This window comes from Ammodytes marinus (genome assembly GCF_949987685.1).
Source record: "Ammodytes marinus genome assembly, chromosome: 18".
In the NCBI taxonomy this organism is placed as follows: Eukaryota; Metazoa; Chordata; class Actinopteri; order Uranoscopiformes; family Ammodytidae; genus Ammodytes; species Ammodytes marinus.
The window spans coordinates 11461118-11485270 of NC_137222.1; the positions used below are offsets into that span (position 1 = coordinate 11461118).

At 40.3% G+C, this 24153-nt stretch overlaps 1 protein-coding gene across 1 annotated transcript; it reads right to left on the reverse strand.

The window, feature by feature from the left end:
• Nucleotides 1–1305: 1305 nt before the first annotated feature.
• ermp1 (endoplasmic reticulum metallopeptidase 1) lies at nt 1306–23255 on the reverse strand. The gene is made up of 15 exons (XM_080046415.1): nt 22929–23255; nt 19394–19698; nt 17236–17363; nt 16941–17046; nt 16233–16379; nt 15741–15833; nt 12847–13059; nt 12426–12646; nt 9487–9661; nt 8923–9113; nt 8607–8759; nt 7752–7954; nt 7497–7612; nt 6533–6696; nt 1306–5570 (listed from the first exon to the last, which is right to left on the reverse strand). Exons 1-15 carry the CDS (start codon nt 23201–23203, stop codon nt 5394–5396), a joined length of 2667 nt encoding a protein of 888 aa, XP_079902541.1. The 5' UTR covers nt 23204–23255; the 3' UTR covers nt 1306–5393.
• Nucleotides 23256–24153: the final 898 nt, after the last annotated feature.

Genomic DNA, 24153 nt, shown 5'->3' on the forward strand with positions numbered 1-24153 from the left:
TGATAAGGACTTATATTTCGTACAGTCCGACATACGTATCAATGGTCATTGATTTCGCCACGTGCGCGTTTGTGTGCTTCTGATTCCTGAGTGCGTGTACCATATTGTATAGACATGTAGGCCTACAGTGACTCATCAAATGCGATGTGTTTTAATTGTATTAGTCCTCATTATTCTTATTCTTTATTTGCATTATAGCTAATTGCTGAATCGAAGCTCGGTTTGTTTTTTATGACTGACCCTTTTTTTTTTAGTTAATCAAAGTCGTGTATTGGCTCTCTCCCACAGGCACTAAACGTTTTTTTGTCACAGGTGTGTCAGTATTATATCGTGCAATGTATTGAAAAGTTACTCAGCTTTATTTTTTATGTTCTCTACTTTTCTGTTTATTTTTTCCCCCACAGCTATTTTTTGCTTTTCATGATAGACCAAATGATATTTTAAAGATTTATTTTCGCCCTCTCGTCAGTGTGTAAAAAGATGAGTCGGGTGTGGTATCTGTTGTGACTTTAGATTCTTTAACTTTTTTTTTCTGTTTTAGGAATTGCGTGTATAGTTAGAATACTCTTGTTGTCACTCGAACATGAATCCGGTTTCAACTCTGAACAAGCCTACAGCTTCACTACGCTGCTGCGCTGTAAGCTTTACTTGACTTGAAAGCGGTAACACGATGAACCAAAGACTTTACGTCCAGAGGCCTTCAGTTTTAACCATCGAGCGCTTGACTCATTATGCAGAGAAACACATTCAAACAAACTTACACGCCCCCCCCGTACCCATCCCTCTCATCAGAACAACCACTGATGCTCCAAACTAATGCTGACGGCATACAAGACAATTTCCTACGGAAATGAATATTGCAGATGTTTTTCTGATTTCCTTCTGTGCGTGCGAGCAGCGGCCGGTCAGGTGCGTCTCGTGGTACTCGGGTGACGTCACGTTCATTCAAGAGATGGACGGCTCACCCCCTCCGGTGTACAGTTTTAAAATGTATTGCTTCGTTTCCTGACTCAATAGTTTTAAGTTTTATTTCTTTGGGCTGGAGCAGCAAACATCCTCAATGCAGTGTAAAGAATTATCTCTTGTACATTTGCCTTTTCTACTCATGTTTGGTTTTCTACTCCATATTTTTTTTCCTTGTACATAAAGACCAATAAATTATTTTCAAAAATGGTTAGTTTGCCTCATTGAGAACAGCTGAGCAGGTTGTTGTATGTACTTGCAGTTAATCACATGTTGAAAATAGGAAAATACTTGCCAACAACATTAACGCAATAAGAATTTTAATGTCTGTACATGTGCTAATTTAATTCAAGCTTTTTGCATAAGGTAAAATCATACCATCCATTCAATAGATGGATACCCTGTAACCAGATCAATCCCAATAATCCCATTCACAACAGTCAGTGAATTCCAACTGACGGACAAATATGCATTTTCTTTAAAAGCAAGAACAGCAGTTAGAAAGAACAAAGTTAACTGTTACAGTTGTTAAAGGTGTCAAATCAATCCCAAAAAGAACAATATGATCAGTCTAGTTTTAAAAAAAATGAAATAAAATCAACTTTCAGAACAAATTGAACAATAAGAGAAATAGGCAATTGTGAAAAGTCCAAGAAAAAGATAAACACAGTTCAGGCAACAATAAGAAAACTGTTGACAAATGTAACGTAACAAAAATGTAAAATAAAAGACATCCTTCGACAACAGGCATTAAGACATTTCAACGTGTATCCCAGAACAGATTTCAGCTAAACTGTTTATTTATGAAGCTGATATGGACATATGTGATGTCGAACCATTTCTCCCTGACTGACTGTTAAATGAAAGTAGGCTGGCCTACGTCCCAGTGTTAGTTCACACTGAGCAACAAAAACACACACACACACACTGTGCACAATCGGTCAGCCTCTGTTTAACTGAGTTACATTAATACATTAGATTCTGTCAACAAAACAATTAAAATGATCCCAACAGGATTTGTTTGTTTTTCTCTACGTTAAGCTCTAGCAGCGCTCCGTGTGTGCCTATAGTCTAACAGTGGGAGCACCAACGGAGCACAGTGTTTACGTCAAACGCCTCCCCCTTGCTCCATTCCACGTTTACAGCAGTTCCTCCTGTGCTCTTGGTTTTATATAAAAAAACTAACTCTTATTCATCAGCTGTCCCCATCCGTTGATCATTAGTACTTCAAACAACATGGTCAAATTGAACCTAAAAGTGTCACTTGGTAACTCTGATGATCTTTTGACAACCTTTGACTTTGAAAGATACACATTTTAGAAGCCCTGCACACTTTTCATCTGTGCTTAGCAAAGGAGAAGCTCATTTTTATATAACAACCATGGATAAGATTTCCAAGCACTGCAGAACCTCAGGTAAACATTGAGGTTCATTCAGAACAACATCACTTCCTGCTCCCGGTCAATAACCCTGTTAGAGGATTAAACATTACCCTACTGACGCACTAGAGCAAAGAGAAACACTGATCAAACTGGTCGGTTAGTGTTTCTGTTTTGGTTCACGTTGACTCCAATAAATATATAATGCATCTAATATATATTTAAAAGGACCATTAGTAGTCTCCCCCGTGCTAAGCACTAAATTACAGCAAACTATTTTCCATTAATTTTTCCTTGTTGCCCTCTGTTCATCTCCATATGATATGTCAATCACACTGTAGACACCTGAAACAATGCTTCACTTTGAGCAGGCCTTCTGGTGACATTGTTTTGGACGAACTATCATCTGGCCAATAAATCCCTTACAATAGATCAGCTGTGATTTACTGTGTTGTTTCGAGTACGACATTGTGCATAAAAGAAGGAGGACAGTAGGTCAGTCCATTTACAACTCGCTTTCCAACCTCGCCGTTGAAGGCTCTGATGGATTTGAAGTTTACATTTTCAAACAGAACAATTGCAGGTAGATAAAAACTCTGTACAGAGCAGCACCTGATGGCTTTAAGATCGCTGAGACTTTTGTGACCACGACAGTAAAACATTGTGTGTGTCTTTGGAAGCAAAAAACTTTAAGGCCTCCTTTCGGGTCAGACGATTTTTTGCTCAGTTTATCTCCCAAGTTTTCACAACAAGATTCCGCCCATTATAACCCATTTTTTGGTGTTTTAACAGAGTTCATCAGAGTGTGGGACTGAAGGCAGGGAGGGGATGGTCACAGCTTTGCAATAGCAACTATCAAAACAATATGTAGTAATGGAAACAAGAGCAGAAAATAGAGGTAGCCCACAGACAAAAGACCATTGAAGAAATCTATGGAACAAATCATTTATAACTGCTTTGTTGGTGTCGGGCACTAAGGTTTGATTATTGTGGAGGTAGTGGTGACATTGAAGGGTCCAGTTTACACGTCAGATTTCAGTACTTTTCCCAAAGCAAAGACCCCACATTCCCAACCACGTCCCGTCCGCGTGATTGGCCGGCGTTGTGGAGGTTAAGAAAATTAGCAAGCAATTGTACTTCTCTCTCTATATCCACCCCTCCATTCTTGGCACAACGATTTCTATCAGTTCTCTGGGGTCGACTATGTGAAGTAAACAAATAAAAACGGGTCGTATTTGACTGGTTTGTTTAAATAAGAATGCATCTCCACATGAGATGAGTGAAATTCAAGAAAATGTATCAACACACACAATGAAAATGATTGGACATTTAACACTGTAAGCTGTCCGCAGCAGCACCAATCCATTGATTCGGGATGATCAGATGGCTGTGAGGAATACTATGTATTCTTTTCTAACGGTCGTTCATGTTGTGAAAATGTATGAAATGGCAAAAAATGTAGTAAGTAAACGCTCATTCAAGTTTCCCTGAATAAAAAGTTGACAAGGTTTTCCTTTGGACCAATAGTCCAAAACCAAAAGAAATTTATTTAGTTGTCAAATATGACAAGGAAATATAATATATCAGCAGACCCGGTTCGAGTCCAACCCGTGGTCGTTCTCTGCATGTCATCCCCACTTTGGGACATTTTGGCTCTGTCTCTCCAAATCTTTAAAATAAAGCGGGAAAAAAAATCTTAAAATAAAAAAAATAATAAAAATAATAATTACAAATTCAAAAAAGCTGCAGCTTATTTTCTTTTTATCGATTCATTTATAATCAATACATATTTGTGGCTTTACTTTCTTTCTCTACAATTTTTTTAAATTGGTGCTACTGTAAACAGCTCGAAGTGCAGAGCAAAAGTTTGAAAACGAGACGAAAATGCTGTTAAAGTAACTGCAAATGTGAATAATTAACAGAACACTCAAGTTAAGGAGTGTGGAGCTGCATTGATGGCTTTCCACCCTTAAGCTTCAGGGAATCGTGTTTAAACCGTAGGAAATCTTAGACTGCCACAAGTATTTGTTACCCTGAGAACGGCTGTGCTTTAACACATCAAGATCTCAAAAAAAGACGTCAAGATTACCCTCTGCGCCAAATCTTTAGGATGGCATCTCCTCTTGAAGGACACGTTGACAGTCTTATCCGCAAATCAGGGATGTTATTGAGGAACGATAACGAGCAATTTCAAAATGAACGATCAGTTAAAAAAAAATTTAAATTAAAATTCCTTGTTATACGAACAAGTACGTGTTGATGAAAAGCGACTTTCAACGTGTCAAAGTTTCCAGTTAAAGTCGGGGGAGGGGTCAAAATAAAAACAAAAAATGGGTCTTTTCGTTTCCCTTCCCACGCCTACAGTGCAGGTAGTGGTGGCTGTTATTTTTGCCAAGGGAAAACAATGACACGTGTAGTCTGAGGATCGCTGAGTGGTTTGCTTTAAGAAAATGAAAAGAAAAAGATAAGATGAGGTGGCCATTTCATTCTTTCAGGAAGAGCGTTAGTGTGTGAGAGCGAGGGAAACTAGAGTGGAAAGTGAGGAGGGGAGTGATATGGAGTGAGTAAAGCAAAGGCACAACAGATTGAGTAAAAAAAAAATTAAAAAACTTAACCCCTTTTGTTTCATTAACAGGAGCGGGCACGAGGCGTGTGTGGGCCAGTGCATTGGACGGCGAGTTAAGTCAGTCTGTGTGCTGTCCGATCGCCCTCGACTCTGGCCCTGTCTCAGTGTGTCTTCCTGCTTGGTTCAGCTACTAAAGCCTACTGACACAGTGATAGGGGTCTCTCGGGCATGGCTGGAAGGGAGCGCAAGTGTGTATTAAGAGTGTGTGTTAAGAGTGTGTGTGTGTGCGTGTGTGTGTTAAGAGTGTGTGTGTGTGTGTGTGTGTGTGTGTGTGTGTGTGTGTGTGTGTGTGTGTGTGTGTAAAGGCGGCCAGGGCTTGTCCGCTGGTATAGTTCCATGAAATCTTGTATCCGTCTCGGAGGGGTGGGGGGCCCCCTGCAGCCCCTCGGCTCTTGTCGGCGTCAGCCATTTTCAGTGAGGGATCCTCAGTATCGGTACATGTCGTACGTGCTGACCCAGGATGATGGGAAAGACCAGGCGGGAAACCTGCCGAGGATTCCCTCAAGTTCAGCAGTTCTGTGGTCTTTCCCGAAAAAATAGTGGGTTGAGATGGCAACGGAGATCATGCCTTCAGGGCCTGATGGATCCGGGTCCGTGGGAGGCTGAAAGAGAAAGAGAGAGAGAGAGAGAGAAAGAAAAAAAACGTGTGAAGGAGAGAGGCTGGATCAGTATTTTTTTTTCCAGGTCCTAAGGAATAATCACATTGTCTTTAGCCTGATTATTCTCCATGTGTTTTAGCTTATGCTATGGATTTCAAGAGTCTTAGTAGTTTAAAAGGTTGTCGAGTTCATTATTATTAACCCATGTCATTCTTCATGCTATTCAAAAATTGTTTAATTCAGATTGGAGTTAGAAGAGTTTCCACATGAAAAGTCCAATTGTGTCCAGGCACGGGGGCTTTAATCTCCTGCAGACATCACTGACTGATGCCCTGCGTGAGAGGATGTTTGGCAGAAATGCGAGGAATGAAAAGAATGGCATAAAATGAGAAAAGTTTTAAAAAATATCAGTTGCTTTCTGGATAGTAGATGGATTTCAGACTGTCAAAGGTGCAGGAACACCTGATGATTTATTAAATATTACGGACAAGCATGACAACCTCAAAAGGAATTAATTCAACATGTGGGGAAATATGCTTATCTGCTTTCTTGCAGAGAGTCGGATAAGAAGACGGATACCTATCTACCTATTTATTAAGCTTGAACCAGCAGAGGGTTAGCTTAGCTTCACATAAAAGCAGCTTGCCTGGCTCTATCAAAAAGGTAACGAAATCCACATACCAGAACCTCTAAAGATCACTACTTTAAAGGCATTTCCCCAGAATGTGAAACAGAACTATGTTAGAACAACGTTTTTCATCACTATTTGCCTTCAACCCAAAACAAAAAGATGACTTTGACAAACACTGATGCGATCACAGATTAAAAAACACCAAAAAACGGAAAGCAGTTTTTTTGATAATTAACGTGAAAAAGAATTCACACAAAATAACACATATATGAAATGTCAATTAGAACAAACAAGTACAAGTAAAGTAAGGTTAAAGTTTAGCTGCAAACAGTACCTGTATTTCAAACCAGAAGGTCCATGTGGGGGCATCGAGGCCGTGGGAGTAGAAGACAAAATACTCTCCGCTCAGGTCAAACTGAGGCGTCCCGTCACCAAAGGACCAGGTGGACAGGCTGGCTCCTTTGTGAGGCATCAGGTACAGGGACATGTGGCTGGGGCCTGAAGGGATAGGACAAGGACACCAGTTAGCATTCACACACAAAAGAACACATCCAGATCAGCCAGAAAATCAATGTCTATTCATAATTGTGTCAGCACGGTCATTGTTACAGATTTTCTTTATCAAGCCACAACAGCTGACTTACGATATCCTTACAGTGCTCAGCATCATGGAAACTTGAACATTAAAGGTGCTACGAGTAATTTTTTAAATATTTCTCAAACAATCTAATTTTTATTCCAAAAACAAGCAAACGAGACCATCAGTGCAAAGAATGCTATTTTTAGATATTTTTTCTTAATGCCTTTGCCATGGGTACGGTCACCCAGGAACTACAGCTGGTGTAGTAAAAACCTTACCTCTTTTCTCCAAAGGTGGTGCAAGAATTAACACAAACTTCCACGGAGCACCTTTAACATTTCAATGACAACTGGTCAAACTGAGGTGGAGCGGCTAATAGAAAGCCAAGCAACAGATGTTTCCAAGATCAATACTGAACTATAGATCAGTCAACAAATGTTTTTTTTAAAATGGCAACCTCCTGTTTAAAAACAGTCTCTCTCCAGTCATCTCAAACCCCTCCATCCCAATGTATGTGTGTTGCTGAATATTTGTGAGTATATGAGCTGAGTATCTGCCAAGAGTCCTTTGGCACAAGTCCAACTTAAGACACATGACATTTGGTGCCAAAGTCAACGTCCTGTTTGGATTGTGGCTCTTATCTCTGCATGCAAATCGTACAAAATGTTATCTACTGTAGATTTGCAGTTTCTTTTAGCCACATAAAGGCACTTCTGACCTTTCGCACTAAAGGTCATCTTGATGGTCCCCCAGCTCGTCTCCTCCTTGGACAGCAAGCTGAACTCCACTGGAGAGCTCGGAGACACTGGTGGAGCGGGAAGGTACCAGTTCTTCCTGCAAGTACACCAAAATACTTGGAAGGTGAGGAAAAATGCAAAGAATGAAAAGTCTCTGCATGAAGACAGTAGAATGAAGTGAATGAAAACATAGAGCATGGAAACAATGCTGTCAGCTATACGAGACCATTACTGACTTGCTGAGGAACTTCACAGGCAGGTACCAGGGGTAACCGCAGAAGGGTCGGTCCTCGCGACAGTCGGTGCGAACGCTGTCGTTGAGCTCGGGGATGTGCGGCGCGAGGTGCTGTATGCCCGTGTAGTCAAAACTGTTTATCCACAGACCTGAGTCCCCGCTCTCCACCTGCCCCTGGAGATTGTGGAAGGTCCGCGTTGTGTGCTGTGGGGGGAAAGATAAAACAAGTTATTTTTTTAATTCAAAGTAAAAAAAAAATCACTTCTTTTATGTGCCTGTTTTCTTGCGGTTCTACAGATGTTTTACCGGGTGGTTTTCCATTATCGCCTGAATTAATTAATGTAGCCATCTGTGAGTTACATGAGCAGGTGGAGAAGTGAAATCAGAGCACTGTATTATGATTATGAAAATGTGTGGAGAGATGTCTTTGTGTCACAGTTACAAAAATGTGCCACATAGGGGTTTTGTATTACACCTGCTCCCACCAAAATATTTTAAATCATGCAAGCAAGCTACACTGCAGAATTGCATTAAAAGTGTTTCTGTTGGATTGTGTTCCTTTTGAGCCGTGAATGCTTCCTCCATTGAAGTAAGGACAGTTTTCACTAATTCCATACATAGAATATCTTCAAAACTGAAAAGTACAAATGTACAATTGTGAACGTTTGAGGGTTTTTCTCTCATTTACATATTGAAAATGAAAGTGTGAGTGTGAGTGTGAGTGTGAGTGTGAGTGTGAGTGTGAGTGTGAGTGTGAGTGTGAGTGTGAGTGTGAGTGTGAGTGTGAGTGTGAGTGTGTGTGTGTGTGTGTGTGTGTGTGTGTGTGTGTGTGTGTGTGTGTGTTGTGACTTTGAACCTGTAGAAAGACTCGTTTTGGCCGTGGGCTGTCTGGACTAGCTGAATAGGGAAAGAGGAAGCCACAGGACACCAGCAGGAACATAATGGTGAAGACTGAGCCCAGACCAGCCAGGATCCACTTAGTGCTCCGTACCAAGTAGATGAAATGCAGCTGAGACAGAGAGACAAATGTGGTATGTTACTAGTTCTTAAAACTCACAACAAATATGAGAAGTAGCAGATATAAATAAAAAAAAAGGTGGAAATGGAAGACTATTGATTAGAAATATTCCAAAAGTGTGTTTCTTTGTTGCACATAACGTGGTAATACTCACAAAAAAGGAGGAGAGGAAGATGGTTGCCAGGGTGACCAGGGTGGCCAGCACCAGTTCAGGAGGTATCTCTGTGCCACTGCGACCCAGGATGGGTGTGAAGATCTCAAACACCACCCAGATGAGGAACATGAAGTGGACATACGGCAACGCCAGGCCCATCAGATAGAGCACACTGTACTTCACTGATGCTCCTGCACAAAGATAGGACAAGGTATTTTCAGATCAACCAAGCCAAAGTTTAGACCGTAAGTTTGGCACCTTTTTTTTGGCTGCCCCACAGATATGAGAATCCCTATTAAACCCAAGCAAACCGTTTTGGAGAACAGAACTTCCTAACTACTGTTCTCATACCGAGTTAGCACAAGTTTCTAAAACATTGTCTAACAATCACAAGGGTTTTTGAGAAGCAGGTTTGGGTATAACTATTAGTTTTATCACTTTAGTGTCCACTAGCATCTCAATCCTAACTTTCGGCGAGTTATATTTGAAATCAAATTGTGTTGTATTTGCCTATTAATAAAAATGAATTGCAATAGTTGTGTTGTAGGGTTGTATTGTGTGTACCTCGATGTTTAAATTCGTTCGCCAGTAGCAGTTTGGTGACCAGAGGGAAGGCCACCATTAGCATGGGCACGTAGGCTGAACACAGGCCCTGAGCAGTCAACCACACCAGGCTGCAGCACCACAGCAACAAGCTCACATCAAAGAAGAGATCCCCCAGCTCCACCAAACGAACACCCTGCAAGGCAAAGACACACATTATTAAGCCCTTTTTGCTTTCTTGTGCCTCAGCAGTATCTCTGAGTTGAGAGGCTGATTGGCAGAGTGATACAAAAATAAAGTGCTATCTGGCGGCAAACTAAAGCTGTAGAAAAAATCTCAGTTTAGCGTACAATTGAATGGCTATTTAGGTTAAAGGTTAGCATTTATAGATGTGGAGAAAAAAACTTTTTTCTTCTGGCCCCCTCTGCAACAATACAAGGCTGACTTCTGCTAGAGCAAAGTCTACCCCAAACTCCTTATAGTGAATGCGCTGACTGCCATCTTCATAAGGTTCTTCATTTGGGTTTAAAATCCAGTCAAAACTTGTTTGTGTATCACTGCAAATAAGAGCTTATCTCTGCAATACTTGTCGTAACAGGAACAAAGATGATATGACTTCCCAGTACGTACAAAGGGAACTTTTCACCAAGGCCAGGTTTGTATCTTGAAATTTAAACTATAAACTGAAAAAAGAAACACAAAAACAATCTACTCTATTACTGCAGTAGGAGTTCACCAATGTTATTTGCCATGCATTACTGCAGCATAATTAAGGGGTTTACTGCAGCATTTTGCTATAGGCATAACATATTTTTATTAAAATTAACATCATGATCACAGCTTCACTGAGAGGCACTTGGCCCATTTATTTTCACATTGTGTGTGAAGGGTTATATATTATAGCTGTTTCACAAATCATTCTAACAAAAGATGCACACGCACAACAAATATTTACAGCAGCGTATGGCTTTGTAACTGCCATGCAAAGAAATTAATGCCCAGTGTCTACGCTCAGTTTTGTAGCGAAGATTCTGGTCCTGATTGATGTGGGACTAGAACCATGCAGAGATCAATTGTTTATTCGACTCTCAGTTTTTTATGATTTAATATGGGAAATATCGAGTCGGCTAAAACACAGGAACAATTGTGCATTACAGAGTGCAAAAAGTAAGCAAAAATGTGATGGATAAATTGGGTAAGCCTACTGGTGTTTGGGGCTGATGATTGAAATAATTAGCTACAATAAACTGTTAAATGGTTGAAATAGTTAGCCAAAAGTATATAAAACGTTGAATTAGTTTGCTTAAAGTTGGCAGGTGGCTAAATGGCTGCAAAAGTTTAAATAAATAAAAGGTTCCAATAGTTATCCTAAAGTAATGGTAACATGTAAATAGTTAGCTTAAAGTAATGGTTAAATTAATTGTTAGCTTAAATAGCTAAAATATTTAGCTTAAAGTAAGGGATAAATAGTTGAAAGAGGTAGCTTAAAGTAAGGGATAAATAGTTGGCTTAATGTAGTGAACAATGATTGTGAGTAAGAAGTTGGCTTTTTTCAAATGTAAAAGATTTCTCATGCAACCATCATTCATTTTTTCTTAAAAATAATGATGTATGTCTGCTCTGTTAAACGAAACTTGCCAGTCTCTGTTTTGTCAAACTTGAAATGAGGCCAATTATATAGTCTGCTCTTTCAATAGAGACGTTGTATCATTGGAGATAAGAAGCTTTATGTTGACTGAGAGAAAGTTTTGTCTGAAGGCCTTTTTTTGGAAAATGGCCATGAGTAGTTGATAGCGTGGTCAGCTGCAAATAAAGAACAGCTTTCTCTAATGATTTTTATCACAAATAAAGGCTAACATTTAATAAATGTCAGACCAGTCAGTTCAACTGCAACCACCTTCTACTAAAGTCTACAGAATGTAATTGCAGAGTTTACCAAAAAGTATCAACATTGCCCCTCAACAATGCAAGAATATGCTTTGCTATTACCAAATCATGAAAACTCCTCTCCTGCGCTATCTTTCAAGAACTACAGCAAGCCTTGGTCTGTTGGCTCTCAGCAGTAGATAATGTGCAATAGATCACTGCTGTTCTGACACCTGCATAGTTTTATAACCACATACACACAAAAAGCTGCTGTTCTGTGTTCACCACAGAGGAACAGGAACCATCTCGCTTTGTCCTCTCTGAACTTTAGTCCCCAATAAATGGGAACTCGAGTGTAAAAACATGCTCCATGTGGGAAGTGGTATCGTTAAGTCAAGCTGGTCAACATTCGTTTAGCTTCAACAGAGAAAATATTAAAATAATTACCTTTGGTCTAGACTTATGGTTAACCATGGGACTTTCCCATTCAAGTTTGCTGTACTTCAGACTGAAGGGACGTCTTATGAAGTGCTGTATAATAATGTTGGAACGGAGGATAAAAACAAGGCGGACCAGGGAAATCCAAAAACATCCTTGTATTAAAACGTTTTAACTCAAAGTTCCACCAAAATTAAAAACTACAATTCTATGAAGCTCAGATGGGAAATCACAGTAGATAGTGACCTCAAATAAGTCATGATATATGAAAACCCCCTTTTCTGATCTGTGTTGTAAAAATATAAATAACTTACCTGTGAAAAATGACAAAGCACTTGACCGACTGTTAAACTTCTACATGTACACAAAAGATTTCTCCTTTAAAACGACTGCCCAAAGTTAAAGGAATCATTTTGGACATTGAGTATTCTGAATTGCTAAGATGAGAAATTGATATAATTCTCATATCTGTTCCTCCAGTAATAGCCAGGTTGGTGAGCTTAGCTTAGCATGAAGACTGGAAGCAAGAGTTACATTTTGGTGGGACATTGCAGAGGGAAACTAAAACAAAATAATATAAAGAATAAATGTACGTCCCGAAATGTGAAACCATACATTTGAAGTCATTCCTACTGTTTAAAAAAAACTCCACTTACTCCGAAGTACAAGTTTTTGGCCAGCGTGTGAATGAGGACCATTTTTCCAGTCGCAGCGGCCCCATACAGGCAGATGGCGGCGTAGAAGTGGTTGTACCAAAACATGGAGCAGCCCAGCAGCGTTACGAGCAGAGCTATGATCAGCACCGACAGGAGGGTGACAACCCAGCTCAGGACTGCTACACCTGTGGCACAGGCCAGATCTCGCACATAGCGACCACCTGAGAGAGACAGAGAGCAATAGTAAATTAAATGCAAAACACACGAGAACAGCTCTTGAAAATCCTCAACAGAAATAGTTTATGAGTTTAACCACTTGGATTTTGGCCTCCACAAATTGTGAGTGTTTAGTTCTTAAGAAAAACACTTGGAGAGCAGGAAATGCCACCACATTCATCCACCAAAGGAAATGGTGACCTACCCCCATTGCCTGGCATTGAGGCTTTCTTGGCCAGATAGACAAAGGTGGCTGTGGCAACCATGTAGTTGAGGATGGTGCCAACGCGAGCTGGATAAGCCACCACCACGAACCCCAACAGGTCGAAAAACACCATGTTGCCATGACGATACTCGGAGGAATCGGCCAACTTCTCCGACATTACCAGGTACCTCAGGACCGCCAGGATGTTGTCGCCTGAAAACAGGAAGGAAGTGTTGAAGAGGTAAGAAAACAGCTCTGTTGCATTGGGCTGCATTGATTCCTGCAGGAAACAGTAGCTGGCAGTTTGACAGCGAGAGGGTACAAGCAGGACGTCATCCTCACTTGAAACCAGGACTGAAGAGGAGACGATGTGAATTCATGGAAATGGACAAAGTAGGTTTACACTGTAATGGTTTTCAACAGTACGAGGAAGGAAACGGTTAATTTGACTGAATATGAAAGTGAACACATCAATAGCCAACAGCAAAGAGTCATCTTTCATAGAGCTGAGCCATCATATGCAGCACGCAGTTTATTGATGGCTAAGTGTTTAACCTTCTGACCAGCAGGGACAGGCTGCACTGAGGCAGTGGCCTTTGTCATTCCTGTACGGTCACTCAGAGGGTATTTTCTACAGCCATAAAACCATGTGCATGTAAATAATTAAACTAACAAGGTGCAGCACATAGCAGTTAATGAAAGCCTGTTATTGTGTACAAGAGTACTATCTGCTCTAGTCATCAGTTACATTATCAAAAAAATGTTTTAAATAAAACTAATACTAGTGATATGGTAATTAAGTACATACACTCTATAGTAAGATGTGTGGACGACAATTCAGGCTATGAATACTGCATCATTATTTTGAACATACATTCCCACACATACTAAAACACATTACTCGCCATCATATTCTCAGCAGCGGATGAAAAACACATCAAGATTATTTCCCATAGAAATCGGAAGATCTCCAACAGTGCCATTAGCTCAGAACTGGCAGAAACCAGTGGGACCCAGGTACATCCATCTACTGTCTGGAAAAGTCTGGCTAGAAGTGGTCTTCATGGAGGGTTGCAGCCAAAAAAAACATACCTCTGACTTGAAAACAAGGCAAAGCGATTCAACTATGCACGAAAACATAGGAACTGGGGTGCAGAAAAATGGCAGCAGGTGCTCTGGACATACGAGTCAAAATATTTGAAATATTTGGCTATAGCCAAGGGCTGGAGAGCAGTACAAGTGTCTGCAAGCAACAGTGAAGCATGGTGGAGGTAACTGGTTCCTTGCAAGTTTGGGGCTGCATTTCTGCCAATGGAGTTGAAGATTTGGTCAGGATTAATGGTGTTGTCAATGGTGAGAAGGTAGATGGATGTACCTGGATCCCACTGGTTTATGCCAGTTCTGAGCTGGTTGCACTGCTGGATTTAGATTTCTCTTCAGTCCATTCACTGCATTTTGTATGATAATACACTATTAAACCTTGATTTTTTTAAAGCATTCTTAGTTTATAGCATTTTTTCACACCTGCCTAAAACTTTTGCACAATACTGTATATACAGCACAAAGATGTATTTCCACTAAATGTGCTAGAATCATGATGTTGAATGAGAAACATGGCAGTATTAGGGATCAGTAAGAAAGTTGGTTGGTGGTTACTGGTGCTCCGGGTACTGCGGTCCCGCATGTCTGCACAGTTAACAGCGCGCACACATTAACACACACACACACACACACACACACACACACACACACACACACACACACACACACACACACACACACACACACACACACACACACACACACACACACACACACACACACACACACACACACACACACACACACACACACACACACACACACACACACACACACACACACACACACACACACACGACAAAGCTCCATTGTTCTTCCGCCTGGTAGGTTCACTGTGGCCGAAAACTGTAAACAACTGAGTGTACAAAACATCTACTTGTTCATGTTGGGTTCACTACTTAGCTACGCTGCTTTGTGATTTACCCACAACCTTCCCTTCTGAATTCTTCTATGAAAAATAAATCATCAATAATTTTTTTTTAAATCATATGTGATCATTGTATTCCAAAGTAACATTTATAAAAGTTATTCTTTTGTTTATATATTTGTCTTTCCAGATCCAAGCTACATTTGATTTTTAACTAAGTTTAATCTACATTAGAGCAATGCTAACCTTGCACCTTTTCCTCACTTTGTCAAAGGCTGAGTTGTGAAATAGGAGATGAGAGGGAGGCCAAAAACCTGCCAGATGCATCATTAGAGCAGAGCTGATGGTGTATATTCCTCCACACCTTCCCCTGTGCTGTATCTTCACCCCACCTTACAACACTGTAGTTGTTTACAGCCCTAGAAATACATATTGTATGACCTCACCCTGAAATCTCTCTTTTTACTCTCTAATAATTCATGCCTTCAAGGCAAGTTAATGTGAACAGATGACGAGGAGGGAGGTGTCCAATAGCTGCTGATGCAACTGTCTCAAGGTTTTAGTGCTGACTGATCGGATACTCTGCTAAGGAAAGCAAAATAATAATCCAGCAAAACAGATGCACAAGGTAAATGTGGGCAGGTGCGACAGTAAAGGTATGTGGCTGCTATGTATAAATAAATACAGTATATATTTTTGTTCTTTTGTAGTTCTTAGGGAAATAATGAGATCAGCAGAGTGCTGACTGGTCTGAAAACGGGGGATACAGCACAACTGGACAGGGAGCATTTGCATGTGTGACAGAAAAAACTGGTTTGGCAGCATTTTTTTAGCACACCGGCCTACTGCTGCAGTGACCGCTCTCTCCTTGAAAGACAAAACATACACGACCCATCGTCTATTAAAGATCAGTAGGCGGGCATACCAGCTCTCTGTATAGAGTCCGTCAGAATCCTGTCAGCAGTGTCGTACTTGGTGTGGTAGATGAAACCGTTTTCAATGAAAGCCAGATCAATGCCTGAAAAAAAAATTAAAACAATTAAATGCACATATGCACAGAAAAGATAAAAACAATCAAATAAAAAAGGAGGGAGAGAAAAACATCTAAATAAAACCATCTTTGGGCGCTCCAGTGGCGTAATGGATAGAGCGCGTACCATATTGGCTCCGGCCTTCGTTGCAGTGGTCACGGGTTCAAATCCGACCAGTTGACCTTTACTGCAGGTCATCCCCCCTCTCTCTCTGTCTCCCCATTTCAACTCTGTACTGTCTAATAAAGCTTGAAAATGCCCAAAAATTATCTTAAAAAAATACAAAATAAATAAAACCATCTTTGAGTTGCCACTGTATCATCTAAATCAGACTTTTTTTTAACTATTCATTTCTATAATGTACTCTGAAGATTGTTCAGCATTACCTGGGATGTTACCAAAGTCCCTGTAGATTCGGAAGTCAGTGTCAGAGGGGATGATGCCGCTCTGAAAAACCTCCTGGCCGACCACAGAGGCGAACGGGTGTTTGGCTGCGCTAACGTAGGCTTGCACCAGCCATGGGTTCTCTGGACCTTTTGGGGAACAGGAAGAGAAAGTTTTTAGGATGTTGTATATCTTGGACATTTATCAAACTCTCCTAGCTTTTTTTTCACTCTGTTGAAAATGTTTATCATCAGGGTTATACAAACTTTTCTTATGCCATCTCAGACTACCACATGCTTTTTGTGGTTTTCGTAATGTCGGCATTCAAGCTTGTTTAATGGGTAGCACGTATCAGTTGTGCTGAGTAAGGGCATCAGATAATGTCTAAAGTACAAATGCAATGCTACCTGAATGCTACAGGCTACTCAGGAATCATTATCAGGCCGTTAGTAATCCATATAGATACCAAATATTGGCAGCCTGTCAGCAGATAAATAGGAACAAGGGCATATACTGTAATACAAAACTGGACCTACACTCTACAGCTCTGTAACAGCAACAAAAAAACATTTGCCCAAATACAGATGAAGGTAATTTATTGTACATGGTGGGCTGCAAATGCAAACATATGCAAAACAAACACACAAGGGAAACATTGTTAACGGATTAAAAAAGTAAAATAAATGTGACAAACACAAATGGTACAGTACCTGTCTGGAACACAACCTCCTTTCCCCCAACACCTGCAGCCTCCAAGTTAATAAAGGCTCGCACCTGCTTGGCCCATGGATGCTGTGTAATGAAACCATGACTGGCCTGATGCAGAGAAAGACCAAATTGGAGAGAGAAATAGTTGGTGGGAGGGAAAGTAAGAATGTATTGCAGAAAATAAGGAAGAAGAGAAGGAAGAGAGGTTTTTATTTTATTTTTTATTAAATGACAATCCAAAGTGGTGAAGACAGGCTGCTAGTCTGTAAAATATGTGTCATTGTCACTCATTTTCACCTGCAGGACATTTTCCTCCGCCCCATTAAAGAGGAAGACCACTCCATGACGAAGAGCCGTGGACTGGTTGGCCAGAGAATGGAGGACTTCCAGCATCACTGCACAGCTAACTGCATCATCACTGGCACCTATAAGACAAAGAAACCAGTGTCAAAAAAACTACTGCTACAAAAAAAAAAAAACTTGCACAGTTTGGGTAATGTGCCTGCTTTCAAATTCCTGTCAGGCAACAGAAGCTTTTCTTGGCATGGCATTTACTCACAGTAGCTCAGCTTGAGTTTTGGACGGATGCAGATGATTTAAACTTTGACTTACATGGGAATAACACAAATTCACAAACACACGAGAATGAAGGAAGTAGGCTCTGTGTGCAAACATGTGAAGAATGCGACAAGCCGTTAAAAAAAAACCTTCTCCCACTGCTCGTACATGGGCGGGAACACAAAGGAAAAGGGGTAACGAAGAGAAGAAAAGGGAAAAGACCATGTGAACGGGGCATGTGACGCGGAAAGATTAGACACGTTAGTGGTGAGAGTACAATTTACTGAGAAGGAAAGGGAAAGAAATCCCCAAAGATCACAGAGTCAAACTGAGACATCATGTGCTCTGGCTTTCTGGACTGAATGTGTTCACGAGGTGGGGGGGAGGGGGGGGAGAGCCCGTTCACTGTCCACCCGGGTACCATTCAACTGCTACTGTCGTCTTAGTAGTTCACTTGTCCACGATATAGCTTTGAACTAGGAGAAATGCAATTATTAGTACATTGACTTACTTTCCTATATTATTCACATCTGTTTGCTGTGCTGACCATGCTGGACTAGTTCTTTATTCCTGAGCATGTTTGGAATTCCAAGAAATCAAAGGTTCAGCAGGCAGCAGTGGACATGAAACTGTGTGTGTGTATCTTTCTGGTCCACACCTCTAAGATTAATTTACTTTGGCCATTCAAACTGTGTGTGTGTGTGTGTGTGTGTGTGTGTGTGTGTGTGTGTGTGTGTGTGTGTGTGTGTGTGTGTGTGTGTGTGTGTGTGTGTGTGTGTGTGTGTGTGTGTGTGTGTGTGTGTGTGTGTGTGTGTGTGTGTGTGTGTGTGTGTGTGTGTGTGTGTGTGTGTGTGTGTGTGTGTGTGTGTGTGTGTGTGTGTGTGTGAAAAACATGTCCCTTCAAAGTGCTTGTGGGTGTGGACTCGAAAAGAAACGGTAAAAATGTGTGAATGTGTTTAACAAGCAATTCTGCCTAAATACCACAATGTGCTACCAATTATCAATGAGCTTACTGTGCAGTGTATATATGATATGATCCCATTGCTCTGAGCAGTTTCTTTTTGGTTGCACAATATGGCAGTAGTTTACAAGAAGAAGTATTTTGGATTCAAATTTTCTGGATGTTTTATTTTTACACAGTGTTGTCCACATGACTACAGTGGACACCATGGGACACAAATGAGGGTATTATTTTCTTAAAAGCACCTGAGGATGTCCATTTTAGAAATCCACAGTCATGCTAGCAGCCCTGATGCTAACAACAGCATGCTAACATGTTAAAAATGACAATGCTAGCATGTGGATATTCAGCAGGTATATTATTTACTACATTTAGCATCCAAGTTTAGCGTGTGAGCATGCTTTGCTCAATAGCACTACATACGAAGTATAGCAGATGCTGATGAGTCTAAAGCATCCCAACAAACTTCCCAGGAGTGAATCACAAGTGAAACCCTCATCTTTGAACAAAGGAAATTCCAGTGAATTACAAACTCAGTTGCATTTCTGGGGAAACTGAATTTCTGTAGAAGATGTCATTTAAACCCCAATTGACAAACCAACAAACAATTTTATATCTTCAAGAATTTAGAGGGTGGGGATAGGACATTTGAGATGATGTAAAAGTTGCAAATCAATTCAAAAGAATAGATTAAATCAAGTATAATGGAGTCATTGTTCTAATATATCCTGTTTCATTTATTCAAAGATTGATATTTGAATGTCCTTTCATTTCTGGTAATTCAAGTTTGGTCCACAGTGTGAATGGTTTTCTGCATGAATCTATATGCAACCAACTACTCTGTGCTGCACCTGCTCAGTTATTCCCAATGCCTTAATGGCTCACATAGAGTGGGCAGTATACAGTACATTCAAAGGAGGAGGAATGTCTTCTTACCTGGACTGTTGGCTACTGTGTCAAAGTGGCAGTTGGCCAGCATTAGATGCTGCGAGCCGCTCTTAGGCTCCAGCCTCACTGCGACGTTGGTGACACGATCATAGAAGCTGGTGAAGCCTCCGAGGAAGTCGATGGAGAAAGAGCCGGTGGGGCGCTGCACGTCTACAGTGAGCTGATGGGGGCCCGCGGCCGACTCCACCCGGATCTTCTCAATCTGCTCCAACAGGTAGCCCACTGTCAGGACTTCATTCTCGGGGCTGCCCACTGGCCGAGGCCCAACGCTGGTGATCTGATCCAAGTGCAGTCTGGATTGTGATGTGATGGAAGAGGGGAAAAAAAGAGAGAAAAGATAATACTTTTATGCTGTAGTAACATATTAATATTCTGCAGTTCGATGTTACTGTTAAAGACAGACAACGTTTGCATACTGCATAGAGGTGTGTGAGGCCACAATACATGGCCTTCTAATTAAAACCAAATTGAGGTTTCAAAACATGAAATAGATTAATTAAATTCACTGAATATCTGGGTGTGGTTCCTGACATGTTAGACGGCACACACGCAGTATGTGTATACTGTGTGTAAGCAAGTGTCATTCAAGTGTCAGCAAAGACAAATTGCTGACACTTGAATGACTAGTGAATGTGAAACCAAGTTCAAGTACAGAACAGATATCTTTATGTCAGACAATGAATTGGGTGCTGGCTGTGATGACCAGATACTGTTGGCTAAAATGAGGTTTTATAAAGGTCAGCAATGCTACGAAATACAGTTTGATGTGTCTGTTTTATTGTTGTTTTTTATTGCTCCATGGAGGACATGGAATCTGGAACCCCGTTTTCCCCATCAAACACAGCTGAATCCATTATTCGCGTCATCAATTAGGCAATCGTCAGAAAAAGTATAGGCTCCGATTTAAATGATCATGCAAAAGATGACTCATCGAAGAATTGCAGCTCTGTAATATCTATTTTTATATATACAATCTTTCCGAAATGACAATGATAACACCACAACAGGACTTTTAACTCAAAGGAGCAGGACTTTATTTTTAATTAATCCAACAGAAATTAATTTTTTTTTAAATGGGTGTAACCCATTGTTGTTATCCGAGTCCCAAGAGTTTGGATCACTGCCCTGACTCAGGTTACAGTATGCCATGTTTCTGTATTTACTTTGATGTGACTGCCTTAGGAGACAAAAACGGGAAACGAAGCCCCGCAACCCATATTGCACGGAAAGAAAGAAAACAGATGCTTTTCTTTCATCTTTTTGTTAAAGAAGCAGCTGCTGGTGGCTGCAGCAGCTATCCAAGAAAGAGCAAGGTTACCAAAGCTCCACTGCCCACACCATCAGAAGAGCCAGAGATATACTTAACATAAGATATCATTTAGTGGTTGAGACAAAAAATACAATAAGTGTCATCTAACTTTGGTGGTTGAAGCCATGAGTTGTATTCCAGCTTCTGTGAGCATGGACCAAAATACAGAAAAATGGTTTCCCTTTGCTTTTGATGTAGTAGACTAGACCAACATCGATGTTCTTGTAGTGACAAAGTCGGGCCAAATTACATTTAGGAACTGCTGCTTTCATTACACTCGTACAGCCGCCTCTGAGGAACTTATTTTATGCTCGGGCTTCGTAGTCAAATCTGGATTGGCAGGGCATGACTAAAGAAGCTCAGAGTCCTAATCAGTTCAAATGCAGCATGCCTGACTCATTTATCCAGCAAGAGGCCAAATGATGGCAAATCCCGTTGGCAAGCAAATTCAAGAGCTCAACCGCAGCCCTGCGGACCTCGGATTGAGGGCAATAAATCCTGTCTCTGCTTCTCACAGAGGCCGAACATGTGATAAAAGCTGTTGCACTGTGAAGCTGAGGGGCTCATATTCATCGGGAAATGAACGGGATGAAAAAAATTATTCAAAAAATAAAATGCAGGTTGTATTTCATTATGAATTCATCTGTTTTATATATTTGGATTTATATGTTCTGAGAATTCAGAAAACCAAAAGGCACTCAATTAAGCAGCATTCTGTTCTTATGCAACACAGACCTAGAATAGCCTTCCAGATGATATCAGACAAGCCCACACTCTGACCAGCTTTAAGTCAGAGCGAAAAACGTTTCTAGTTTTTATTGCCTATTCCACCCTGTAATTTAGCTTTTGAAAGGTTTTGTTATTCAACCGTATACTTTGTTATCTTATTGATGTTTGATTGTAAATATGTTGTGAGCCACTTTGAGTTGCCTTTGTGTACGAAACTTGCTATACAAGTAAAGTTGCCTTGCCTTAACAATTATGTAAGAGAGACAAACAAGTTTCCCAGATTCACAAATTATTCACTTTTAGTTTAAACCTGCAGTGTGTAGAATTTTGAGTTTTTTTCATAGCAGACTTGGTAGAAAATAATTATAATATCCATAAGTACGTTTAATTTAGTGCATAATAGCTGATTTTTTTTTTTAGAATTATGATTTTTTTCCCTCAGAAAGGGTCTCTTATATCTCCGTATTTCCCCATACCATGGACCAAGGCATGGGCGCCGCCATTTTGGAAGCGTCATAGTTCTACAGAACTATGTCATCAGCTCTACAGAAGCCACTGTGTCCATCAGAACTACCAGTTGGAATGTTCTTGAAGAATTTATGTTGCTTCTCTGAACGGGAGCCATAGAGACGAACTGTTGTGATGATTTCATATTACACACTGCAACTTTAAGTTTAAATATTGTCAAATTAAATTCGATTTGCCGCTCAAATCAACCAACTAATGGCTGTCAAAACAAGCAAACAGAGGAAGGCAGCATTAAATGACGATCTTCATTGTCAATTTGTCCATGTATTTGGTGACAATTTTTTGTTTTTTAATAATTGATTAATCATTTTGTCTCATCACATGTTCCATAAACTTACCACACAAAGATGACAGATGACAATGGCATCAAAATAGAGAAAACTCATATTAGGCCTATGCACAATTATTTGGAATATTTAGCTCGATCTAAACTTAAACTGCCTTCGTTTAGCTCGATCTAAACTTAAACTGCCTTCGTTTAGCTGCAATAGTAGCATTTACTGGGGCCACAAAATTGTATTTGTATGCAACAATGACTCAAATGATTGATTGTCCACTTCCATATGTCATTGTCTATTTAAGCACACCCACCTGTGTTTATTTATGTAGGCCTATATCTTATCTTTGTTTATGTCCTTTTTAAATTGTCTTCCAAGGTTGTTTACTGTATTTCCTGTTTCACGTGTAAACTCGGCTCGTTGAATTGCCTTCGGGACGAGGTGTGTTAAACAAATACAACTCTTGTAACCGTTGGTCACTGCTGAAGCACCTGCGTGCCTACCTTGGAGGTAGAGGTTAAGAAAGGTAAAGGTGGAGGAGGAGGTGACACCCGGTAGTAGGCTAGTGGTTTCTAGGCGGGTCTGTTGTCAAACTAGAGGAAAGGTTGGCCAGGGGGCTCGAGACCGTTAAGCAACATTGAAAAGACAAAGACAGTTACGACAACACAAAAAAACTCACCTGGCTCTCACTGCGTTGAACTCGCCGGTGGGCTTCCCGATGACGAGCTGTTGTAACGAGAAATGAACGAGTCCCCACAGCACCAAAATAAACACAGAGACCAGTAAAGCTGCCAGCCCTTCCCGCAGCAAGTACAGGCTCACTTCGGGCTTCCTCTTCGGCTCACCGCCGTAGCCGTTGTTCCCGCACCGGTCCACGGAACCGTCGTTATCTTGCGCTACATAATTGTTCGTCGCGAAAGGTTTTATTCTCCTGACAGCGGTGTCGCTCTCCATTTTCCTCTAAGCCAGCGGTACATCAGCTGCAAGCGTCGCTCTCAGGCGTCGCTTTTTTTCTCTGCTTCTCCACCTACGGATCGCGCTGAGGGACAAACTTGTGTGCGTGTGAGTGAGTGAGTGAGTGAGAGAGAGAGAGAGAGAGAGAGAGAGAGAGAGAGAGAGCAGGAGAGAGAGACACTTGGCAAAAAGAAAGGCATAACCACTCCCACTCACACGAGCATAAAACATTAACTAGTCACTTAGTCAGCAATTATTGGCAGACAGCTTTAAATAATTAATTCAACGTTTAGGGAAATATTTTCTTATGCGTTTAATTTCCCAACATATCGAGCTGTTCCTTTAAATAGGAACTCAATGAACAAGTAATGCAATCCAGCAGGAAAGCCCTGCAATATATCCCACATTTGTGAGGCTTAGGAAGTAGGCCTATTAGGATTGTATAGGCCTACTTCAGTAAAGGATAGCCATAAAATCATATATAAAAATATAAAATAATAATTATAATAATGATCATATCAATGTATAATACAATACTAATAGTATTATATACATAATAATAATAATAATAATAATAATAATAATAATAATAACAATAATAATAATAATAATAATAATAATAATAATAATAATAATAATAATAATAATAATAATAATAATAATAATAATGATAATAATAATAATAATAATAATAATAATAATAATAATAATAATAATAATAATAATAATAATAATAATAATAATGATAATAATAATAATGTAATTACAATCAAGATCAAGAACAATATCAAAGTATTATCAGCAAAAGCAACGAAAAACTTGAAGAAATGTGAAGCAGAAGGGCCCCTTTCAGAGTGTATTATATATTGTATCATTGCGTTATGACGATGAATGGGTTATCAAATGTAGGATGCATTCTAATGTTGTAGCTGGTTAGGTTTAAGTGAATT